At 41.8% G+C, this 25,283-nt stretch overlaps 1 protein-coding gene across 3 annotated transcripts in view; it reads right to left on the bottom strand.

Moving 5' to 3' along the window:
• Positions 1-1,018: 1,018 nt before the first annotated feature.
• The window catches only part of ddx55 (DEAD (Asp-Glu-Ala-Asp) box polypeptide 55), a 25,130-nt gene continuing 865 nt past the window's right edge, over positions 1,019-25,283 (bottom strand). For 2 of the 3 annotated variants that reach the window (XM_048611235.1, XM_048611234.1), the window contains exons 2-14: positions 21,917-21,967; positions 21,750-21,836; positions 19,702-19,793; positions 19,534-19,596; positions 17,246-17,395; positions 14,782-14,971; positions 14,163-14,245; positions 8,431-8,562; positions 7,648-7,740; positions 7,214-7,328; positions 6,558-6,726; positions 4,668-4,960; positions 1,019-1,255 (exon numbers count right to left, since the gene is read on the bottom strand). In XM_048611235.1, coding sequence (XP_048467192.1) covers positions 1,136-1,255; positions 4,668-4,960; positions 6,558-6,726; positions 7,214-7,328; positions 7,648-7,740; positions 8,431-8,562; positions 14,163-14,245; positions 14,782-14,971; positions 17,246-17,395; positions 19,534-19,596; positions 19,702-19,793; positions 21,750-21,836; positions 21,917-21,946 — 1,617 coding nt within the window. In that variant the 5' untranslated portion in view covers positions 21,947-21,967 and the 3' untranslated portion in view covers positions 1,019-1,135. Of the gene's footprint in view, positions 1,256-4,667; positions 4,961-6,557; positions 6,727-7,213; positions 7,329-7,647; positions 7,741-8,430; positions 8,563-14,162; positions 14,246-14,781; positions 14,972-17,245; positions 17,396-19,533; positions 19,597-19,701; positions 19,794-21,749; positions 21,837-21,916; positions 21,968-25,097 lie in introns of all 3 variants that reach the window. The other variant, XM_020535540.2, reaches the window with a different exon arrangement.

Here is a 25,283-nt window from a genome sequence, read left to right as displayed (position 1 = left end):
CAATGTAGTTAGTGAACTGGCCTCCACAGCCTGCTGTGGCAACGAATTCTATAGGTTCACCACTCTCTGGCTGAAGAAGTTTCTCCTCATCTCTGTTCAAAAGGGGTTTCCCTTTACTCCAAGGCTGTGCTCTCGGGTCCTAGTCTGGTGAGAACCCAAAAGTACTCTCAGACACAGGAGCTAACTACCTCCCCCAGTGACTGATGGAACAGGTTCCTTTCTGGGCTAGTAGTTTGAGGTTACAGCAGCTACCATTGCCACTAGGTGCAGCACTGTATGAATAAAAGCAATATATGGCTAATTATGTATTGTTCATGGTTTTCCATCTTTATGCTGCTTATTTATAAAACAGAATCTAGTGGCACATTTTTCCTTAAAAAGCCTTCAGTCAAGAGACCTGCGGTTTGGTTTCCCCCAGGATCCTGACAACTTGGTGTCAAATGTCAGCACAAATTACACTGATAAAACTAGACTTCCTGGAACGTTAAATATAAAAGATTAGAGGGTTTGGTTATTCTTCATTAATATCGTTAGCCAATGCAGCTGAAGAGCAAACAGCCAAGCTTACAGAAATAGACTTGCATTTACATAGTACCTTACATGGCCTCAAGGCATCCTAATGAACTTCACAACTAGTGGAATAGATTTGAACTAGAGTCAACGTTGTAATGTCAGCCACACAGCTAACCAACTTGCACAAAACAACCTCCCACAATGTGATAATTCTCAAAAGCTCCTTGAACAGCACCTTCCAAACCCATAACCACTGCAAACAAGGAGGACAAGGGCAATAAATATATGGGAACACAAAGTTACACTTACCATTCTGACACGGAAATGTTAGTGGGTGAAAATCTTGGAATTTCTTCCTGAGCAACACAGTGTGCCAACACTACATTGAATGCAGGGGTTCATAGCGGCAACTCAATGCTACCTTCTCCAGGGCAATTAGAGATGGGCAATAAATGGTGTCTCAGACAACAGTACCCATACTAATAAACAAGAAAAAAAAGAGTGCTCTTGTTCTTGAAACAAATTTATTTTACAAGTTGTTTTTCCACAGTAAAGTCCAGGAATAAAAGGAATTGCTTTCACAGAAAGTTTCACAGTATAACATCTTCTGGCTCGTCTGCCTTTATGTTCCCAACAGCTGCTTTTCAAACTCCTCCTCGTTTATCTTACCCCTTTTCAGCTTCTTCAACAATCGGGTATCATTGAGAAGTTCATCAATATTCTCATCCTCCATGTCAGATCCCTGCAAAATGGCAGTGAAAGTATCTTGGAATATGAGGATTTATTTTGTGATTGAAAAAGAAAGAACTAACTTTAAACCTACTAATCAGCACACGATGATTTGAGTAGTTTATTAACTACATGAATAATGTATTTTTAAAAAAGAAATGAAACATTTTTATCTTCATTTGTTCAAAACATTTGTTTGGGAGTGGCAGATTCTATAATTACAGGATATGATGGGAAGCGATTTCATTATTAAACCAGTCAATGGGGTTGGTAGGTCACTTTCACCATTTAGAAAGCCACCTGAAGAACTCTGCCTCAGAAAGCAGTGGAGGGGTCAAAGGACAAAGAATAGCGCAGCACAAGAATGGGCCCTTTGGCCTGCTACGCCTGCAATGACACGACGCCTTTCCAAACTTAAAAACATTTTTGCTTCTACACAGTCCATATGCCTCTATTCCTTGCCTATTCATATATCTGTCAAGTTGCTTCTTAAACATTGCTAATGTGTCCACCCCCTCTGGCAGGGCATTCTAAGCACTTACCACACTCTATGTAAAAATCTTTCCTCTCACATCTCCATTTATCTTAATAAAAACAAAGAAGTTCTGAGGAAGGGTCACCAGACCCGAAACATTAACTCTTTTTTTCTTCACAGATGCTGCCAGACCTACTGAGCTTTTCCAGCAAATTCTGTTTTTGTTCCATTTATCTTAAACCCATGTCCCCTAGTAATTGACATTTCTACCAAGGGAAAAAGACGCTGACTGTCTATTCTATCCACGCCTCTCAATTTTGTAAACTTCTATCAGGTCGTCCCTTATTGTTTGACATTCAAGTGAAAACAAACCATGTTTGGCCAATCTCTCCTCGTAGCTAATACCCTCTAAACCAAGCAACATCCTGGTAATCCTTCTGTACACTCTTCAAAGCCTCCACATCCTTCTGGTAGTTAGCAACCAGAACTGTACATATTATTCCAAATGTGCCCATACTAAAGTTCCATATAGCTGCAATATGATTTACCAATTTTTACACTCTATGCATTAAACCGACGAAGGCAAGCATATTATAAGCCTTCTTGATCACTTTATCCACTTGTGTTGCCAATTTCAGAGAAGTGTGGACCTGTACATCTAGATCTCTCTGTACATTGGTGCTACTAAGGGTTCTACCATTTACTGTGTGCTTCCCTCCTGCAATAAGTCTTCAAAAATGCACCACCTTGCATTTGTCCAGATTAAACTCCATCTGCCATTTCTCTGCTCAAGTCTCCAGTCTATCTATATCCTGCTGTATTCTTTGGCAATCCTTGTAGACCGTAAGATAAAGGAGCAGAATTAAGCCATTCGGCCTATTGAGTCTGCTCTGCCATTCCATCATGACTGATTTGTTTCTCAACCCCATTCTCCTGCCTTCTCCCTATAACCCTCGATCACCTTACCTATCAAGAGCCTACTTATCTTGGTCTTAAATATACACTCAATGACTTAGCCTCCATAGCCGCCTACAGCAACGAGTTCCACAGATTCACCACCCTCTGGCTGAAGAAACTTCTCCTCATCTCAGTTCTAAAAGGTCATCCCTTCACCTTAAGGCTGTGCTCTTAGGTCCTAGTGTCTCTGACGAGTGGAAACATCTCTCCACGTTCACTCTGTCCAGGCCTCTCAGTATTATCTAAGTTTTAATCAGATACCCTCTCTCCTTCTAAACTACATTAAACAGAGATGCAGAGACCTCACTGCTCCTCATATGGCAAGTCTTTCATCCCTGGGATCATTCTTGTAAATGAGGCTTGAAATGGGGCCCAAAACTGCTCACAATATTCCAAATGTGGTTTGACCAGGGCCTTAAATAGCCTCAGCAGTACATCCAGCCTTCTTGAAATGAATGCTAACATTGCATTTGCCTTCCTAACTACTAACTGAAACTGCATGTTAACCTTAAGAGAATACTGAACTAGGACTCCCAAGCTCCTTTGTGCCTGTGATTTCCAAAGCCTTTCCCCACTTAAAAAATACTCTACATCTCTATTCGTACTACCAACGCACAGAACCTCACACTTTCCCACATTGTATTCCATCTGCCACTTCTTTGCCTCCTCTCTAGCCTGCCCAGGTCCTTCTGCCACCGCCTTGCTTCCTCAACACCACCTATCCCTGAGTCACTATCCACAATTCCCCCAATCTTTGTGTCACCCAAACTTGCTATTCAGTCCACTCACATTCTCCTCAAAATCATTAAGGGGTCCCAGCACTGATCCCTGCGCAACACCACCAGCCACAGATCTCCAGTCAGAAAAACACTCACCATCCACCATGTCCTTCTCCTTTGTGAATACTGATGCAAAATATTCATTAAGGACCTCATCCACATCCTCATCCTCTGGTTCTACACATAAATTCCATCCTTTTTTGAGTGAACCCACCCTTTCCCTAGCTACACACTTGCTCCTGATATATGTATAAAACACTTTGGGATTTTCCTTAATTCTGTTTATCAAAGTCATTTCATGGCCCCTTTTAGCCCTCCTAATTCCTTGTTTGAGTTCTATCCTGCTATCTTTGCATTCTTCAAGGGGTCTATCTGTCTTTAGTTTCCTAAACCTTACATATGCCTTCTTTTTCTTTTGTCATCCAAGGTTTCCAAATCTTGCTATCCTTATCTTACATTTTCACAGGAACATGCTGGTCCTGACATCTAATCAACTGTCCTTTAAATAATTCCCACGTGCCAGATGTGGATTTACCTCAAAGCGCCACCTCATTCTATTTTCCCCAGTTCCTGCATAATATTGTAGTAGTTAGCCTTGCCCCAAGAGTATCCAAGGACTACTCTTATCCTTACCCATATGTAATCTAAAACTTAAAGAATCATTTGATCATTAAATATTTTTAAGGCAGGAGTAGATAGTTTCTAGTTAGGAGGGGGAAATCAAAGGATAGATGGAAATGTGAAACATAAATAGATCGGCCATGATCTTATTGAATGGTAGAGAAGGCTCCAGGGTCTGTATGGCCTACTGCTCCCATCAGCAGGGCTGTTCACAAACAACTGCAATACTAAATACTGTCAGCTCCATGATATTTTAATGCAACATTTTATCTGAATGGAATGGTGCAGCTGGGAGATCTGACTCTCTGTATTTGAAATGTAATTTTTTGGCCACATTTTATGCGATATTCTGCTACTTCCAATTTTCAGTAGCCAGAATGCATCACAAGTTAAAAGAAATTTACTGAGAAACATTTTAGCATTGGAAGATCCTTAGAAAACCCTTCACACCATGTTAACCTTTCAATAATTTGAGTCAACAGTTTAGAACTTGTCTACATTTCAGTTGCCAGGTGATCTGTCACTTAAAGAAAGATTAAAAAATACTTGAGACACTTCAGCCATCACCCCCCCTTCTCTCAACTCCAACCTACCTCATCTTGCTTTCTTTTGTCTGCTTGTTTTTTCCGCTTGTCTCTTTTTGTTTTCTGCTTTGACCAAGGTTTATTTTTCACAAATTTCTTTTTCCCTTCATTCTGTTGTCTCTCCTGCTGTTGCTTTGCTAACATCTTCTGCCTCTGCTTTTCTCTGTTTTTGTCTCTGTATCGGATGGAGTTTGTGTCTATATTCTCGGGAATGAAATCAGGAAAACTTTTTCCTCTCAGCTCTGGCATCTTGGGGAGTTTAAGCAGTCCAAAGCCCCTAGCAACTGCAGCAAAATCCAGATCTGCAAAATAAATGATTGCAGAAATCATTACTTTCCTGTAGACAAAGGGAATTAAATTTCAAAACAGCAAACAAAATGAGTGGACAAAACTTGCAAATGGCGTTTAATTTGGGCAAATATGATGTCATCCACTCTAGATCCAAAGAAACGCAAATTGAAATATTTTCCCAGTGGTGGGAAACTGAAATCTATGGAGGAGCATACAGGGTTTGGGTGTTCCAAGTACAGAAATTATAAAGAACTAAGCCTCAGGTATTTTAAAAAAGCATGAAAAAAGTTAATGGAATGTTGGCCATGACCTGATGTAGGCTGGAATAAAAAGGCACCTATTGTTCAGATTGTAACTGGAGTAATTATGTTCAGTTTTAGACTCTGTGCTGCAGGGAGGGTTATCTTGGAGGGGCTTAGTACCTCACCGGAATCTGTCCTGAACAGATTAAGTTACGAGGATGTTGTATAGACTAGGCTTATACTTACTCAAGTATAGAAGATTAAAAGTTGAAAAAAGGCGTTTTAAATTGTGAAAGGATCTGATAGAGGTAGATAGAAAGAGAAGAGCAGAACCTTAATTCAGAGCTAGGCCATTCAGGTATGAAATCAGAAAACACTTTTCAGACAAAGGATATTCAGAACTCTCTTTTCAAAAACATTGGGAATGCTTGAGGGCAACAGAATTTTTTTAAAAAATTCATTCATGGCTTGAGGGCGTCGCTGGCTAGGCCAGCATTTTTGGCCCATTCCTAATTGCTCAGTGGGCAGTTAAAAATCAACCACATTGCTGTGGGTCTAGAGTCACATGTAGGCCAGACCAGGTAAGGATGGCTGATTTCCCTCCCTAAAGGACATTTGTGAACCAGATGGGTTTCTCTGACACTTGACAACAGCTTCATGGTCATCATTAGAGGTAGCATGGTGGTTCAGTGGTTAACACTGCTGCCTCACAGCACCGGGACCCAGGTTCAATTCCACCTGCAGGTCACTGCGTGGAGTTTGCACATTCTCCCTGTGTCTGTGTGGAGGTTCCTCAGTGGTCTGATTTCCTCCTACAGTCCAAAGATGTGCAGGCTAGGTGGATTGGCCATGCTAAATTGCCCTTAAGTGTCCAAGGATGTGCAGGCTAGGTAGATTAGTGATGGGAAATGCAGGGTTACAGGGATAGGGTTGGGGGGGTTTGGGTGGATGTTCTTCAGAGGGTTGGTGTGGACCTGATGGGCTGAATGTCCTGCTTAGGGATTCTACAATTAGAGTCTTAATTCCAGGTTTTTACTGAACTCAAATTCCACCATCTGTCACGGCAGGATTCAAACCTGAGTCCTCAGAACACTACCTGGGTCTCTGGATCAATAGTTCACCGATAATACCACTAGACCAGCACCTCCCCCGCATTCTAATTTAACCGTCTCATTTTCAAAACTAAGATCAAGAAATGGCATAAAACACACACTTCTAAAAAAAAACTAAAGCGGTTTCCTCTTACTAAAAAACAAATTTAGAAGCAGAGTCCCAGTGTTCTTATGAACACCTTGAACTGAAGAGATTCACCAATTATACCACTCGCCCATAAAAACATCTGATTCCAATCTTTCCATCCAGTTACCTTTTATTCGGAATATCAAGTTGCACTCGTGTTTAGCATAAGACTGAATGAAAGACACAAATGCCTTCATCCCTTTTTCGAAGATAGCTCGGTCAGACACAGCCAACTTCTTCAGCTTTGGGAGGACATCAGCAGAATCTTTCAGCAGTTTCATCTCCTCTATCGGACACTGATCAGGGAACAAACTCATTTAAATAAATTAAGAGAGGACAGAGGTTTATGACCTGTGACAGGAACTCGTCACTGCTCAATTAAGACACAGCAAGTTCACAACTGATATGGTCCTGGTAACAGAACAAGTTGAACTTAAACACAGTAAACCATCCCAAAGTGTGGGAGTCACTAAGTATCTGATTTTGGAACATCAAAGGTTTATGTAATAAAACCAGTTTCAACATAGTGACTCAACTTCAAACTGTAACCTTCTAAAATGTCCACTAGTTTCTACTTTTATGATATTAAGTTTAGCCATTGCTACAATTACCAGTGATGCTTCCTGAACAAACTTCCAGCACACAGTGTACACAAACTATGCAACATCACTGGCACAGCCCTCAACTATGTGCATTAGATTATGCAGACTTAGAAGGAGCAAAGTCGGAAGAGAAGTAACGCAGTTATGCTTTAAAAGACTGAGGATAAATAAGCAGATGTACTTTCTGATTAATGGAAAGGAAGTTGACATAGGCCATCTCCATAGGAAGCAGGAATACAAGGGCATTGCCATGGCGACCAATACGAGCTGTCCGTCCACAACGATGGACAAAAGCACTAAAAATAAACAAAAACAATATCCATGAAATATCTGCTCCACTCCAAAGGCACCATTCAACCCATAAGTTACTGGATGCAGACATCTAGTTGATTGAATATCACCTGCGGGTTATTTTTCTAGCAACGTAACTGCCACCACAACTATTGTTACTCATGTTCCTGCCCTCTCAAAGCCCCCCAAACGGCACTCCACTCACTAAGAGCTACTTTTAACTACTGCTTCCATCAACTAAAATATTAGTTTTAAGACAGCAGACCATTCAACACAATTGACATGCTGCTCTTTTGAGCTAACAAAGTGAGGAAGTAAAAGTACCTGGCACTGCTTGGAGGGTCATACTGCAGAACCCAGTCAACTTCAGGGATGTCTATACCACGAGCCATGACGTCAGTGCAAACCAAAATACCACTGTGAAGAAAAGAAAAAGATTGCTCAGTGCAACATTCAGTCAGTGCAGAACAGGGTGTAAATAACTGAAAAAGGGAGCAGTGTCCTGCATGTACCAGAAGGGTTAATATTCACAGTATCCAGCAGGACATCAATTCATGGATTTGAGGAGATGCTGATACTGTGGTAATATCACTGGACTGGTAATCCAAAACCCCATGTTTATGTTCTGAGGACATGGTTTTGAGTCCCACTATGGCAGACGGTTAAAATTTGAATTCAACAATAATCGGGAATAAAATAAAAGTCTAATGGCTGTCGATCGTTGTAAAAATCTGTGTGGTTCACTAATGTCTTTAGGGAAGGAAATCTGCTGTCCTTGCCTGGCCTACAAATGGGTCCAGGCCCACAACAATGTGGTTAACTCTTAGCTGCCCTCTGGGTAATAGGGATGGACAATAAATGCTGATCCTAGCCATGGAACACCCACATCCCGTGAACATATATAAAAAAAAGTTTAGGATAAGAAGTGGAAACTTTGGTACACATGCTTGTCACATAAACCATGCCCAGCAACATTTATCAATGCTCCATCTGAAACTACATAACTCAGCATCAGGCTCAAATCAAAGCTAAAGCCTTACTGATTCACATGTTCAGGTAGACGCTGACTGAGTTACACAAGTTTTATGCTTAAATAAAAATCTTTACCTTTGAAGTTGCCGAAACTCAGTAAATATTTTGTTCCGTTTGTGCTTCATTTTCCCATGGATGCACATTATTTGTACATTTTTCACCAAGGCATCCAATGCAATCCCATAATATTCCACACATGCACATGTACTGAAACAAAGAGGAACTTCAATTAAACTCTGTAATAAAGGACTGAACAAAGAGGCAGGAAGCTTTTCTCAAACCACCAAGATTGCTGGAGCCTGAACTTCAAAGCAACAGAGAGCTGATGAGCAATCCGATTAGATAATGAATAACAGAAACAGATATAGTCATTAGACCTGCCATCTCAACGTGAAACATTCCATACATGTTAGCTAAATGGTGGGTTAAAAAACAATGCGTGAGCATTCTACTTCCCTCGGTTCTGAATGGGAGATGTTTCTTCAGTAAATATCTTTGAGTAAAACGTATGTATCTGTATTGTGAAGTATTTTCAACTAGAAAATTGGGAAGACTGACTTCAGTCTCCAGCACAAACTCTATCCTGCTCCTTGGTGACTGGATGAGACCGAGTCAGACTGTTTTCAACTTCAGTGTCAAATCTGATCAAAATAAGAATCCAACCACATTAGAACCATCAACAAGAATACCTGCTCCAGCTATGTGCAGTTACCCAATTCCGTCCCATCTCACAGTTCATCAGGTCAGCCTCCCACATTGCGCCATCTGTGAACTGAAAGCCATTCAAACTTCTGCTGCCTATGTTTGAAGTCTCACCAAATCTGTTTACCCATCCCGCTCATGCTTGTTCACCTACTTTGGCTGGTAATCAACATTTCAGTTATAAAATTCTCATCCTTTTTCTAAAATCCCTCCATGGCCTCAGTCCCTCACTGTCTCCATAATATCAGCTTCTGGAACATAAGAACTGGAGGGGGCCATTCAGCCCCTCAAGCCTATTCACCAACCAATGAGATCATGGCTTATTTGTGGCCTAACTCCATATACTTGCCTTTAGCCCGTATCCCTTAAAAGCTTTGCTTAAGAAAAAATTTATCACGGATTTAAAACTAACAACTAATATACCATTGGCTGCCATTTGTGGAAGAGAATTCCAAACATCTATCACCCTTTGTGTACAGAAATGTTTGCTAACATCTCTCCTGAAAACTCTGGCCCAAATTTCTAGACAATGCCGCTTAGTTCTAGTCTTCCCAACCATGGAAATAGTTTATCGTTATCTACCTTATACTTTCCTGCTAATATCTTGAAAATTTTGATCGGATTTTTTCAACTTTTACAGATGCACCACAGAAAGCATTCTATCTGGATGCATCACGGCTTGGTACAGCAACTGCTCTGCCCAGTACCATAAGAAACTATAGAAAGTTGTGAAAACAGCCTAGACTATCACGGAAGCCAACCTCCCATCCACAGACTCCATCTACACCTCGTTGCCTCAGAAAGGAAGCCAACATCATCAAAGACCCCTCACACCCCAGTTATACTCTAAGGTTTTTGCAAAGATCTGTAGGTCAGGTTGTGGGTGAGGTTGTTGACTTGCTCGCCGAGCTGGCTCGTTTTCATTCAGACGTTTCTTCACCATACCAGGTAACATCATCAGTGGAGCCTCCAATGGAGCCTGTACTGCTCACAAAACAAAACTTTTCACTGTACTCAGGTACACATAATAACAATAAATCAAATCAAATCAAATCAAATCAAATCAGATCACCCCTTAACCTTCTAAATTCTAGAGAAAACAGGCCTCATTGGTATAATCTCCTCATAACTTAAATTTTGCAGTCCAGGTGTCATTCTTGTAAACCTACATTTCCTCCCTCCAAGGCCAATCTATCCTTCCTAAAATGTGGTGCCCAGATCTGCTCATAGTACTTCAAGTGGAGTCTAACCAGGGTTTTGTATAACCGCAGCATAACTTCTGCGTCCTCGTACTCCAGTCCCCTAGATATAAAGGCCATCATTTCATTAGCTTTCGAAATTATTTTCTGCATATGTTTGTGAAATTTCAAAGATGTGCACCTGAAAGCCCCAAATAAGTCTCTTTGGACATCCAATGTATTTAACTTCATACGTTCAGACAATACTCCGAGCTATCCTTTTTCAATCCAAAATGGATAACGTCACACTTGAACTCCATCTGCCACAATTTTTACCTATTCACTTAGTCTATCAAGATTGCTTTGTAAGTTTCATCTACATGGAGATATGTCCACTCCTGTCCTTCAGTCCTTACAAACATTCCCAACTGTTATTTCATCATCGTAGAGGCCACACCTTCAGTTGTGAAAGCCTGATGCCACTGAATTCCCCAAGTCTCTTTCACCACCTTGAAGATGATCCTCAAAACCTACCACTTTGACCAAGCTTTTGATTGCATGTACTAATTAGAAATTCAGTAATTCAAAGGTGGTGGTGGTGTAATGATATTGGCAGACAGTGAAATTTAAATCAGTGAAAACCTAGAATTAAAAGCTAGCCTAATAGCCACTATGTAACCATTGTCGATTGTCATAAAAATTCATCTGGTTCACTACTGTTCTTCAGGGAAGAAAGTCTGCTGTCTTTACCTGGGGTCTCCAGACCCCAAGCCAGTCCATTCAAATAGCAATTAGGAGGGTGACAAATGGTTGCCTGGCCATTGACACCCCATCCCACGAACAAATAAAATTAGGATAGGAAGTGGAAGTTTCGATAAATATATCTGTCCCATAAACTAGGAATAAAAGTTCCTTACGTGACTCAATGTCAAACGGAATTTTCTAAGGAATTTGGAATGTTTTACAAATTTAAAGGTAGTATACAAGTTGTTATTGTATTAAAATTAGTGCATGGACCTGCAGCCACACCTATGGTTAGTAAGCAATTCTATTGGGTAGATATAATCACCAGTATCAATAAAGTGCTCAGACCAGTAAAAGAATGACAGTGAAAGTTTCGGAGCTTCGTTTCAGTAATATAGCAGTTTCTCACCCATGTCAGGTTATGGGTGTGAGTCCCAGTGGAGGACTTGGATGTCTCATCTAGGAGAGGCTACACTGCTGGAGAAACCACCTTCTCCAGGAGATGCTAAACCTCCCCTCAAGCACCCTGTCTGCACCTGACTCAATGAGTGTGAAAGACCCAAGGTATTATTCAAAGAGAAGGTGTCTCTCAATGTCCAAGTCAATATTGATCCCTGACATACCAACAGAACTAGGTTAACTTGTTATTCATTGCATTAAATATTTGTGGATCTTGCTGTGCAGAAATGGAGAAAATATTTGAGTATAGCAACTATTAGTCGGCAAAGTAGTGAACCTTGTGGCTGTTTGGGGCTGAAGATAAATACTTCACAGCACAGCATGATTTCTCGTTGAATGAAACAGCCTTAATTGTTGGTGTGTCTGAAATTAACAGCATTAAATCTCAGCAATCTCCGCAAGATGATGTTTACAAAGAAACAGATTAAAATCCTCCAGTATCAGATATTAAACAGTTAAGATATGGTAAATACACATGTCAAACAAAAGATATGACAAAGAATTGTTTGAGGTGGTAACAAGCAGGACAGATAAAGGGGAAGCAATGGACATAATATATTCGGATTTTCAAAACGTGTTTGATAAGGTTGATACATTAGGCTACTTAATAAGGTAACAGCCCATGACGTTGGAGGAGGTATATTAACATTGATGGAGGATTGGTTAACTAATAGATGATAGAGAGTTGGGATGAGGGGTCCATTTTCAGGATGACAACCTGTAACTAGTTGAGTGCCACACGGATCAATGCTGAGCCCACAATTATTTACAATATATATTAATACCTAGATTGAAAGTGAACGTAATCTCACCAAGTTTGCGGACGACACAAAAATAGGTGGAAGTCAAATGGTGAGGATGATGCAAGGAGTTTACAGAGGGATACAGACAAGTTAAGCAAGATGGAACATAGCACTGTGGGAAAATGCAAGGTTATGCAGTTAGACAGGTACAGGAGCTGAATATTATTTAAATGGAGATAGACTGCAGAATGCTATGGATCAGAGAGATTTGGGAGTCCTTCCATATAAATAACAAAAACCAGCATCCTCGTTCAGCAGGTAATGGAACAGCAAATGGATTGTTAGCCTTTATTTCAAAGGGAATGGAATATAAGATTAGGGAAGGTTTGCTAAACTATAAAAGGCACTAGTCTGACCACCAGTGAAATACTGTCAACAGTTTGGGCCCCTCACCTAAACAAAGACAGAGTGGCATTGGGGGCAGTCCAGAGAAAGTTTACTGGGTTGATCCCAGATATGGAGAAGAAGGTGAGAAGGTTGAGCCTGTACTCATTGGAGTTCAGAAAAAAGAGAGGCCAACTTATGGAAACATACAAGATTCTTAAGGGGCTTGACAGGGTAGATGCTGAGAGGTTGTTTCCCCTTGTGAGAGTGTGAAGGACCAGAGGGCATCATCTCAGAATAAAGGGATCTCCCATTTAAGACAGAGATAGAACAGAATCCCTACAGTGCGGAAACAGGCCCTTCAGACCAACAAGTCCACACCAAGCCTCAGACATCCCACCCAGACTCATCCCCCTACAACCCACCTAATCTACACATCCCTGAACGATATGGGCAATTTAGCGTGGCCAATCCACCTAGCCTGCACATCTTTGGACTGAGAGAGGAAACTGGAGCACCCAGTGGAAACCCACGCAGACACAGGGAGAATGTGCAAACTCCACATAGCCAGTCGCCCAAGGGTGGAATCAAGAACAAAAACAGAAGTTGCTGGAAAAGCTCAGCAGGTCTGGCCGCATCTGTGAAGGAGAAATCAGAATTAACATTTTGGGTGCAGTGACCCTTCCTCAGGCTGCAATCAAACCTGGTTTCCTGACGCTGTGAGGCAGCAGTGCTAACCATTGAGCCACCGTGCTGCTATATGTAGCAGGTTCTTCTTCACATAGAATTAGTTCTGTTTTAGTTCCAGAAATCACTCAGAAATCAGGTGTAAGGCTTACCCTAGTTCATAATGACAAATTATAGTATAAACTTGTGACATCTGGCCCTTAAGTCAAATTTGCTTCTTTTGTATTCCATATTCAAGAAATATATTTGTTTATATTTCAGACCACTGTAAACTTTCTATATGTTTCAGTATATTATTATTTTAATGAAGTGCACACCACTGGAGGGTGCATTGATATGGAGTGAGCGATCATTTAAAGACAATCTGATTCCTACCAGAATGAGCCAAAGACAGGCCATGAGCAGAAGCAGGCTGCAGGTAACACCCCTGCACAAGATACAAGGTTTCACACAGCGAAGGCAGCTCTGGCCGGCCTCCCCCAGGCTCACCGACTTCCTTTCACCGGGAACTCTCCACAATGCCGAGACCCACTGCTCCTAGACCCCGCTCGCCCCTCACCAGGACCTCAAATTGCCACTTTTCCATGGCGTCCCCCTGTCTGGTTTTGAGGAAGAATTTCTTCTCAGAGGGCAGTGAATCCAAGCAATTCTTTACTGCAAAGGGCTGTGAAGGCTGAGTCAATATGTATATTCAATGCTGAACAGACAGATTTTTAATCAGGCAGAGAATCAAGTGTTATGGGAGAAAGCACGAAAGTGGGATTGAGGGTTATTAGATCCTCCATGATCTCATTCAATGGAAGAATTGAGTCAATGGGCTTCATGGCCAACTTAAGCTCCTCTGGCTTATGGTCTTAAAAGCTAAAGAACATATTTTTAACATTACTTTTGCAGTGAGAACAATAATTACCTGAAGAAGATGAGATGTTTCTCTCGTTTATGCCGGCGTAGGAAGGCGACTAATTGGTTAAACTTCTCATCTGTACGACACGTCTGAAATACAAACAGCAGAAAATTTAAAAACAAGGTGACAGGCCCACAGACAGCACAAACAGTGTCAGGGTCAGACACACAAAGCAGAAACAACACAGAGAGGAAACTGTTCAGGTACAGACAGAGGTAACAATATCAGGATGCAAAACCCAGAAAGATTACAGCAAAACTGTAGAAAAAGAGGAACAGGTTTTCATCTAGTTTGAACAAAGAAAGAAATGACAAAAAATTTAAAATGCTGTAAATTAGAACAAGAGAAGTAATCAGTGAAATAAAATGAAAATCATGGGATCAATTAAGAGATAATACAGATGTACAAAATTCAATGGAGAAATTGAAAAGAAAGATGAGATAATACGGAAAGAAGACAAAATATGTGTACAGAAAGAAACCAAACACATGAGCAGCATGTCCAACACCTTCTCCTCAATCTTGAGGAAAAATCGGGGAGGTGATCTGCCCGCAGTGACAGGCAGTCATCAAGCATCTCCTACTCACTCAGCCTCGTAAGACTCTTTCACATTCTTGAATCTTACCATGTAATAGTTGTGCAGTTGGACTGGCGTTTTTTGAGTGCTGTCTGCTGCCACTCCTTTCTCCTTCACCGTGATTCGGACAGGATTACGGAGTCCCGCTCGGACCAGATTCTCTATTTCCTGGGTCTGTGTGGCTGAGAAGAGGCCTGTTCTTCGCTGCTTGGGCAAAAACCCCAGGATAGTGTTCAGGCTGGTATGTTAAAATGGAAAGGACACTTAGGTTTCATAGGAAGGTGAAGCTTCATCACAATATATTCATGACAGTTAGTGAGACTAATGTACGACTGAGCTGCTAAGGCCGAAAGGACAGACAGGCATACGGTGAGGGAACCAACAGGAGGGAAAAATATACTTGACCTCATCCTCACCAATGTGACTGTCGCAGACGCATCTGTTCATGACAGCATCAGTAAGAGTGACCACCACACAGTCCTTGAGGGCATGAATGCCACCTTCACACCGAGGATACTCTCCTTCATGTTGTGCAGCACTATCACCGTGATAAATGGGACAAACTTCACACAGATCTAGCAACTCAACACTGGGCGTTCATGAGGTGCTGTGGGCCATCAACAGCAGCAGAACTGTACTCCAGCACAATCTGTAACCTCATGGCCTGGCATATCCCCCACTCAACCAGTACCATCAAGCCAGGGGATCAACCCTGGAGGGCGTGCCGGGAGCAGCACCAGGCATACCTGAAAATGAGGTGCCAACCTGGTGAGGCTCACAAACAGGACTTCTTGCATGACAAACAGCATAAGCAGTAAGAGAACCCACAACCAAAGGATCTGATCTAAACTCTGCTGTCCCATCAAATCCAGCCAATCAATGAACAGGAAGAAAAGGCTCCCCATAATATCCCCATCCACAACAAGGGCAGAGCCCAACGTACTAATACAAAAGGCTGACGTTTCACACCCATCTTCAACCAGATGTGCCGATAGATTTATGTAACCAACAGATTCTCTTTGGTCAATAATTCTGATTATTCACTTTGATTTGACAGGATGAATGCTGAATGGATGTTTCCCTTGTGGGAGGGATTAGAGGAGACAGTTTAAAACAAAGATTCTCCCATTTAAAACGAGGTGAAGATAACATTTTTCTTTTAGAGGATTGAGTGCCCTTGGACTTCTCTTCCCCAGAAAGTGTTCGAAGCAGGGTCGTTTAATTATTTTTATTGTGAAGTTTGATAGATTCTCGATGGACAAGGGAGTCGATGGTTATCGGGGGGGTAAATAGGAACGTACAGCTGAGGCCACAACAGATCAGCCATAATGCCATCAAGTGGTACAGCTGGTTCAAGAGGCTGTATGGTCAAATCTTGCTCCTAATTCATATCTTTGTGGAACTGATAACAGGTAAAACAGACTGAAGGGTTTCATGTCCATGAACTATATAAAGTACAAATCATGTTTTAGCATCCTCACCTTTGAGTTAGAATATTGTGCATCTGGATTCCACTCTGGAGCTGGTACTCCACTTCGGTGCTGAGGGAGTGTTAAACTATTGGATGTGTCACCTTTAAACTGCCCTGTTAATGATACCTATACATCCCACAGCACCATTTGAAGAGTAGTGAAGGACAGATACTCTTCCATAAATAATATGAAAGGAGAGACGATGGCCTACTGGTATTATCGACTGACGGTTAATCTAGAGACCCAGGTAATGTTCTGGGGACCTGGGTTTGAATCCTGCCATGGCAGATGGTGGAACATGAATTCAATAAAAAATCTGTAAACAGCAGTCAAATAATGAAGGAATCCTTTGTTGATTTTTTCAAAAACCCATCTGGTTCATTAATATCTTTTAGGGAAAGAAACTACCATCCTGGTCTGGCCTACATGTGACTCCAGACCCACAGCAATGTCATTGACTCTTAACTGCCCTCTGGGATGGGCGTCAAATTCTGGTCTAGCCAGCGACGCCCTCATCCCGTGAATAAATAAAACAAAATCAATAAAATATTTTTGAATCATGCCAATGGGATCTCACTGTGCCCAAATAGTTAGTTACATTTCCCTACACTATGAAACAATACAATACTGACTTGGTGTTTGTGAGGTCCTGAAGCCATATAAATACATGTGCTGCTGTCGTTTACCTACTCCATTATCAATAACGACATACAAATTAGTGCCATTAGAAGGCTAACAGAAAAATTAGCTCTTTTATCTAACCTATGACATTTTTACCCACAATTGGCCTGAGAGGTAGCACTTAAATTAAAGCAAATGTCGAGCTTGTACAATATGAGGATCTTGTGAAAGGTTTGAGAGGAGCTGGGATTGATTTCCCAGCAGCTGCATTAAAACAAACTGGGAAATTCTCTCACCACAAAATTCCCAGGTGATTGCAAAACTTGCAATAATGTAACCATTATGTCCTTTGTTTCTTTACAGAGCAGTTCATCCCTGGATCATTCTCCATCTTCCTGAAAAACTTCTGCAGTGGTTACCTGGCTTCAAACCCCATCTCCAGCAGCCTGTCAGCCTCATCCAGTACCAAGACTTCCAGGGTCTTCACACAGCCGGCTAAGTCCAGACCATCAGACCGCCGCCTGAACAGGTCTTCTAAACGGCCAGGGGTGCCCACAACAATGTTCCCTCTGTCAAAAAGACACAAGAATCAACTCTGACTTACTTCAATCTAAACACAAGCATTCCCTCAGTTTATCAAGTTTTCCCATCATTCCATTTTCTTCAAAAGCTGCAGCCAGTATATTTCATCTGAGCCAGAAAGCCCCACTCTAGAAGATCTAGGTCAACGATCCTGTGCAGGACTGAGAGGGCGCTCTGGTGATGCACGGTCATTACATTTTTGAATAGGCATTAAGTCAAGGCCCAACCTGCACTGTGAGGTAGCCAGCGGAGATCCCTCTGAGCATGTGTTTGGGCTAAAGACAAAGGACAAGCCTTGAAACACGAGGGATGGTTTCTCGGGTACGACAGCCATTATTTTCTCTCTGCTAATGTCCTTCAATCATTTAGTTGCTAAGTAGCCCAGCCTGACTCTCACACCTAGCTGAGTTGACTGATTTCATTCTAGATTTCAAGTCTTCAATGACTACCACAAGAGGGTGCAATTTCTCTGGAAGTGATTCAACTTTTAAAAAAGTTCATTCACAGGATTTGGGCAACTCTTGCTGGCCAGCATTTATTGCCTGTCCCTAGTTGCCCATTCAGAAGGTGGTGGTGAGCAACCTTCTTGAATCGCTGCAGTCCATATGGTGTAGGAACACAAAGGCGTTGTAAGGGAGGGAGTTCCAGGATTTTGACACATCATAACTGAAGGAATGGTGATCTATTTCCGAGTCAGGATGGAGAGTAGTGGTAGGGCAAGTGGTGGTGTTCCCATTTATCTGCTAAACCTAACTCTTGTCACTGTAGACAGTAAAGGTCATGAGTTTCAAAAGTACTGACTGAGGAGCCTTGGTGAAATTCTGCAGTGCATCTTGTAGATCGTACACAGTACTGCTCCTTAGCAGTGGTGTTGAAGGCAGTGGATGTGGTGCCAATCAAGTGGGGGCTGCTTTCTCCTGGATGGTGTCAAGCTTCTTGAGTGTTGTTGAAGCTGCACTCATCCAGACAAGTGGGGAGTATTCCATCACACTCCTGACTTATGCCTTTTGGACAGGCTTTGGGGAGTCAGGAAGTGAGTTACTTATCGCCGTATTCCTAGCTTCTGACCCGCTCTTGTAGCTACTGTATTTATATGACTGGTCCAGATGAGTTTCCAGTCAATGGCAACCCCCACATTTTTGATAGTGGGGGATTCAGAAATGGTAACACCATTTAATGTCAAGGGACAGTAGTTAGATTCTGACTTGTCCAATATAGTCATAGCCTGGCATTTATGTGGTGCGAATATTACTTGCCACTTTTCAGCTCAAGCCTGGATATTGCCCAGATCTTGTAGCATTTGAACATGGACTGCTTCAGTATCTGAGGAATCGTGAATGGTGCTGAACATTGTGGAATCATCAGTGAACATCCCCACTTCTGACCTTGTGATGGAAGAAAGGTCATTGAGGAAGCAGCTGATGTTACAAACAAAATTGATAAATGGATGTAGTATATTTCGACTTTCAGAAAGCTTTTGATAAAGTTCCCCCACAAGAAGTTGGTTAGCAACATCAAACCACATGGGATGGGAAGTAACGTACTGGCATGGATTAATGATTGGCTAACAGTCTGAAAAGAGTGAGTATTAGTTGATCATTCTTGCATTAGTTGTCTGTTATCAGTGGGGTACCGCAAGACCCAGTACTTGTGTCCCAGCTGTGCAACAATACATATCAATAATGTAGAATTGATGACTGACATTTTCAGGAGAATTTGAACAGACTTAACAGTTGGTCAAGAACATAGCAGACAAATGTGAGGTTATCCACTTTGGTGGGAGATTCAGATGTGCAGAGTATTTATTAAATGGTGAGAGGTAGGAAAATGTAGAAGTGCAATATGCCACTGAAGGTTAACATGCAGGTGTGTAAAGGGTTAAGGGGAAAATGTGGGTACAAAACAGTGACGTGTTTGATAAACCATGCTAGTATTAGGTGGCCCAATAAGTTTGACAGACTGAATGGCCTACTCCTGCTCTTATGTTCCTATTCTTCACCAAAATAATGGATCAACCAAAAAATGGGCTGAAAGATAGAAACAATACAATGACAGGTTGAAAAACACCCTCCGATCCACCCTCCCTGTCCATCAACAACAGCAGTGCAGTGGGGTCCACACTTACCCCTGCTTCTTGAATTTCTCAACATCCTCTATCGGATTGTTCCCACCAATGAAAAGAATCTGACTGAACACAAAATGTAACATTTATTAAATCTATCAAAGGAGTCCTTTCTCATATACAATGTACAGATCACTCACATTCACTGTAACTGATTATGTCCAAACTCACCTGAACTGTGGGAAATGTACCAAGAACTGTCTGATCACTTCATCAATTTGGATAGCAAGCTCCCGTGTTGGAGTAATAATGAGTGCACCAACCTAAATACAGCAGGATAAAGATTACTCATCTGAATTTACATCAAACTCAAAACCAAGAAAGCACTTTTTATGACAAAAGTGACAAAAGCCAATGAAGTTCTATTTTCAAGTGCATTGACTGTTGTAATGTAGGAAACAAGATAGGTCTTAGCATGATATTCAATATTACGATACACACGCATAGCTTTCACATCAACATTCTCAAAGCTTGGACACTTGGGCCTGACTTCTCCCAAATGACTGTAAATTCCCTGGGACATGAGAAGGGGGTAGTGCTAATGTCTCACTAATGTCTCTCTGGAAAGTAAATCTATCAATCTTATATGATCAGACCATATGAGACTCTTAACAGTCCTTTAAAAAGGCTTTACCACGTACTCAATAAAACAGCTCGCAAAAACTCAGGAAATTAGAGATGGACGTCCAGAGAATGAAACCACAGGTCACTCAAAGGGGGCAGCACATGGTGATAAAGCCCTGAAGGTGGTAAATTGGATCCCTGCTTTTATATCCAGAGAATTAAATAGAAAATATGACACAGCAATTAGCTAGTTCAGCTTTGTACATAATTTAAGAATATAAAAGCAAGAGAGGGCTGTTGTAGTGCAGTGATAGTGTACTAACATCTGGAACAAAAGGACTGGGTTTAAGACCCTTGTTCCAGAGGTGTGTTAGAACATGCCTGAACATTTTGATTTAAATAACCATAACAGTAACAAAAACAAACACAAATTCACTAAGATTTCTGCAATATTACTGGGAGTTGACGGGTGACTAGACAGAATTGAGAAGTTAGGATTTTCTCACTTGAGCTGAGATTAAGTGTTGACTTAATGGAGATTTTTAAGATTATGGTGAGGTCTAATCAGATAAATAGCAAAAAAGAATTCACTGGACAGTGAGATGGAAACAAGAGACTTAATTTTAAGATAGACACAAACAATTTAGAGGGAGGTTAGAAAAATCTTATAAATGAGGCAGGTTAAAATATTAAATTATCTGCAGGAATTGCTGTTTTTGCAATCCAGACATTCCTTTAGAGAGTAATTAGATAATTTCTAGTCCATGTTAGATGATATGAGAGGATTACAGGAATTGAGCAGGACAATGGGATTAGACTAGATGGGAAAAGCACAGAAGTGTAATGCCAATGTCAAAACAAAAACACAGCCAATTCATTCAGCTATCCTAGAGAAAGGTAAGATCCCACATGTTAATAAGAAACAAAGCAAATATCTACATAATTCCTAAATCTCTTGAAAGGGATCATTGATTCCTAAGCCTGCTCACCAAATGGTCCCTGCCGAGATAGAACCGTAACGACCAGAGTTTGATCTCCAGTTTGGACTGTCAGCTGATCAATGACACAGCTGCAATCGAGATCTCAGCTTCCCTCAACCAGGGAGGGAAAAATCTGACCAGAATACAGTCAACTTGCTGCTCAAGAGCAGTGTTGGTTTAGACAGTTTGTGCTCAAGCCGATCTCCAGTGATATCAGGAGGAGCTGCAGCCTATATTATAGAGGAGTAAACAAAGAATTCAGTTTTTACGCAACGCCTTTCATCCCCTCTAATGGGATTTACAGCCAATTAATTACTTTTGAAGTGTATTCACTGCTGTTGGGAATATGGAGTCAATTTACACACAGCAAGATCCCACAACCAACAATGATGATGATGCATTTTTGTCATTTTGATCATAATATCATCTAATGTCTCATCTGAAAGGCTGACAACGCAGCATTCATTTAGAACTGCAGTGCAAGTGTCAGCCTGGATTATAGGTCCTCGGTGCTGTGAGAATGAATCAAATAATGATTCTTTTACTGAGTAACATTGCCTGAAACTAAAATCCAAGTAATATTGCAATGCAACCTCAAACATTAAATTCATCCGAAATTCAGAATCTTTATTTTATAAAACACAGGACTGGGACAAATCTCCATCAGGAACAAACCTGCAGGTTCTTTAACTTCTCCTCCCGTTTTAGAAGAATCTCCAAAATAGGAATGACAAAAGCCAAGGTTTTTCCACTGCCGGTTACCTGCGTGTGAAGTAAGACCAAGATTATCACATGGCAACAGAAGATTGAACCAATACCACAGAGAGAATTAGATAACTTACAGCTTCCGCAGCTACATCCTTGTTGCTCATAAACAGAGGGATTGTTGCAGACTGCAAGAAAACACATGAACAGTAGAGTTACATTTATGTATCAGTTCCTATCCTCTCCTGAAGTCATAGAACATAGAACATAGAACATTACAGCGCAGTACAGGCCCTTCGGCGCTCGATGTTGCGCCGACCTGTGAAACCTATCTGAAGCCCATCTAACCTAAACTATTCCATTATCATCCATATGTTTATCCAATGACCATTTAAATGCCCTTAAAGTGGGCGAGTCTACTATTTTTGCAGGCAGGGCATTCCACGCCCTTACTACTCTCTGAGTAAAGAACCTACCTCTGACATCTGTCCTATATCTATCACCCCTCAATTTAAAGCTATGTCCCCTCGTGCTAGCCATCACCATCCGAGGAAATTTTTTTTTTTTTTTTATTTTGAACATACGAGTAACAGGTTGGTACGGCTTGGTACATATAATGGAAGCTATTGTAAACAATTCTAAATATCGCAGACCAAAGATCTACTTTAAAATATATCCGTCCCATTTGTTCAAACCTGAATGGTGACTTTGAATCTGCCTCACCGCTCTACAAAATCCGTTTAAGACACATTCCCTAATTATTTCTGACATTCTAGTCTGCAGGAAATGACCGTGACCTTCCGGTTGCTTGTCATTTCAATGTACCATCCAGCTCTCTTACTCACATTTCTGACCTGTGTCTGCTGCAGTGTTCAAGTGAAGCCTGACATAAACTGGAGGAGGAACATCTCATTTTCTCTCTAGGCACTTTGCAGCCTTCAGGACTCAACACAACTTTGAGTTTGACAACTTCAATCCACAGGAACAGGAACATTCTGCCCCTCGAGCCTGTTCCTCCAATCAATGAGATCATGGCTGATCTGTGGCCTAACTCTATATACTTTGTTTTGGCCCAAATTTCTTAACAACCTTAACAAACAAAAAAAACCTCCGATTTAAAGTTAACAACTAGCCAATAACTCTCACCTCCATTTTGTTTCCCTGTCTCTTCACCCCACTAGCCCGGTTTGCTTGGCTTTGCTCTAAGCAGAGCTGATCAATATTATGCTTTTAATGCATTTTCTACAACCATTACCACTCCCTATGGCTTTGACTTCTGCGACACCTATATCCCTTCATCTCTACTCCCCCTGCCCCCAACATTTCGCTGATTTCCCTTTCTGTCCTCCTGAGCCTCTGCATCTACAGTATAAAACCTACGATTTTTCCATCTCTCTCTTCGACTCCAAAGAAGAGCCCACTCGCAGCGTTAACTCCCTCCGCAAATGCTGGCGGACGCGTTGAATTTCTTGGGCCCTTTCTGTTTGCAATCCCTAATTACTTGTTTGGCTTTCTCCTGCAACGATAACATGCACTTATGTACATGTTGTGCCCGCACTTTATCTGGTATTCGCATTAGACCTCCACTGCTTGCCAGCAATGGGAACTCGTTCATCAGTGATCATTCAGAAAAGTGCTGGAGTTGGGTAGAAAACTTGCAAAGTTTCGCCGCGCTGCAAACGAGCAGGAATCTGCTGTAACTGTTTACGTTTGGGGGAAGAGAAACACGAGATGCATTAAAGTTGGTGCAAAGTCTGAGTTTCGCGGCTGGGACACAAACAACAACGAGCTGCCGGCCGCTGCCACTGTCATGGACATTCTGGATGTATCTCATTGCAGTACTTGATCCAGCATCTGGTAAACACTGGAATTCCTTTTGTAAACCTCACTACCTCTTTAGCCCCTTGAAGAGGCTTTTAGAAACCTACTCTGATGAAGTTGGTTTCATTCATTCTTATGTGACTTGGTTCGAAGCAGGTTGGAATGTTTCATTACATTAAGGATGCTATTTAAATGCTATCATTGTTACTCTTCCAGGTCTGTTCAAATTTGATTCCCTCAGTTTGGTGGAATTTATCATTTTTCATTGAGATAACCGAACTGTGAATACATTAACATTTGTGTAGTAGTGTTTGTTTAACTTGATTTGTCGCATAGCTGTGGGGTTTTACGTACAAAACGTTTTGTTTCAGGTTGGTAGCTTTTTAACAGTAGTTTTAAAAGAAACTAATCTTTATTAACAACTCTACTAAACTTAATGAAAGTTAGACTGGAAACTGAACCACAAGGATTCAAAGGTTCCCAGGTTTGATTCAGCAGAAGGACAACATGAAATGCAATCCAGCCCATCAGGAGATAGTTCTTCAACTGAAAATACTTAGAATTAATTTCCACAGACAGGCATAAATGACTCCAGGATAGTACATTGCCCGCACCCGCACCCCCACGGCAACCCACCCACCCCCAACTCCCCAAGTGCCAGGATAGAGTATATCATAAAGTGGCTGGAAGAGATTTTTTTGGAGGAGGAACCAGAGCTTGTGGTCTGTATTTCTTTCTAAACTGGCACCAATGACATTGATAGAAACAGTGGTGAGGTAGGGAACTATTAGAGACCGAAAAGCAGGACCTCTAAGGTAATTATCTCAGGATTGCTCCCGGTAACACATGCTTCTGAGTATAGAAAGGGGAAGATTGAATGAATAAATTCTTGGCTGGAAAAATGGTATAGGAGGGACAGCATCAGATTTCTGGGGCACTGTGCCCTGTACAAGGAGGCCTAGGGACATCATCTCAGGGAGTGAGGTTCATCAGACTGATTCCTGGAATGGAGGGCCTGTCGTCTGAGGAGATCAGGCGTGAATTCTCTTTAAATATAGAGGTATAAGAGAATAGAAAACTTACAAAATCCTAAAAAGAATGTGCAAAACCTGGAAGAGGCTTACCCTGGCTGAGGGGTCTGGAACCAAGAGACACAATTTTAGCATAAAAAGCATACATTTAGGACCGAGATACGGAGGAATTTCTTCACTGAGGGTTGTGAATCGTTGGAATTTTCTACCCTAAAGGATTGCGAAAGCTCAGACGTTAAGTTCAAGACAGACAGAGACAGTTGGATTTCCAGTTACTAATCGTATCAGGAGATATGGGATAGCACAGGATGAAGGCACTGAGGTGTATAATCAGCCACGGTCTAGGATGGCAGAACAGAGCGAGGGGCTGAACGGCCTTCTCCTAATCCGCCCCGGGCACAGGCTGGTTGTGGTGCGGATCTGCCTCTCAAACACTCGGGCCCTGGCTTCCCTCGCCCCGGGTTACCTGCACCGGAGTCATGTGAGTGAAGCGGAGCTCCCGGAGAGTCTGTAAAATCCGCGGATGGAGCCCATTCTCTAACTTCTCCCACTCGCCCAGCTCCGCCATGTTCTTCCAGCGCTGGCTTCCGGTCCGTCACCAGCCTCCCGCCCCCCGGCACTCACCGTGGTTCCGGCCCGTCACCAGCCGCCC

The sequence above is a fragment of the Rhincodon typus genome, chromosome 24, assembly GCF_021869965.1.
Source record: "Rhincodon typus isolate 14 chromosome 24, sRhiTyp1.1, whole genome shotgun sequence".
Taxonomy (NCBI): Eukaryota; Metazoa; Chordata; class Chondrichthyes; order Orectolobiformes; family Rhincodontidae; genus Rhincodon; species Rhincodon typus.
This window is presented reverse-complemented; position numbering and strand designations above follow the sequence as displayed.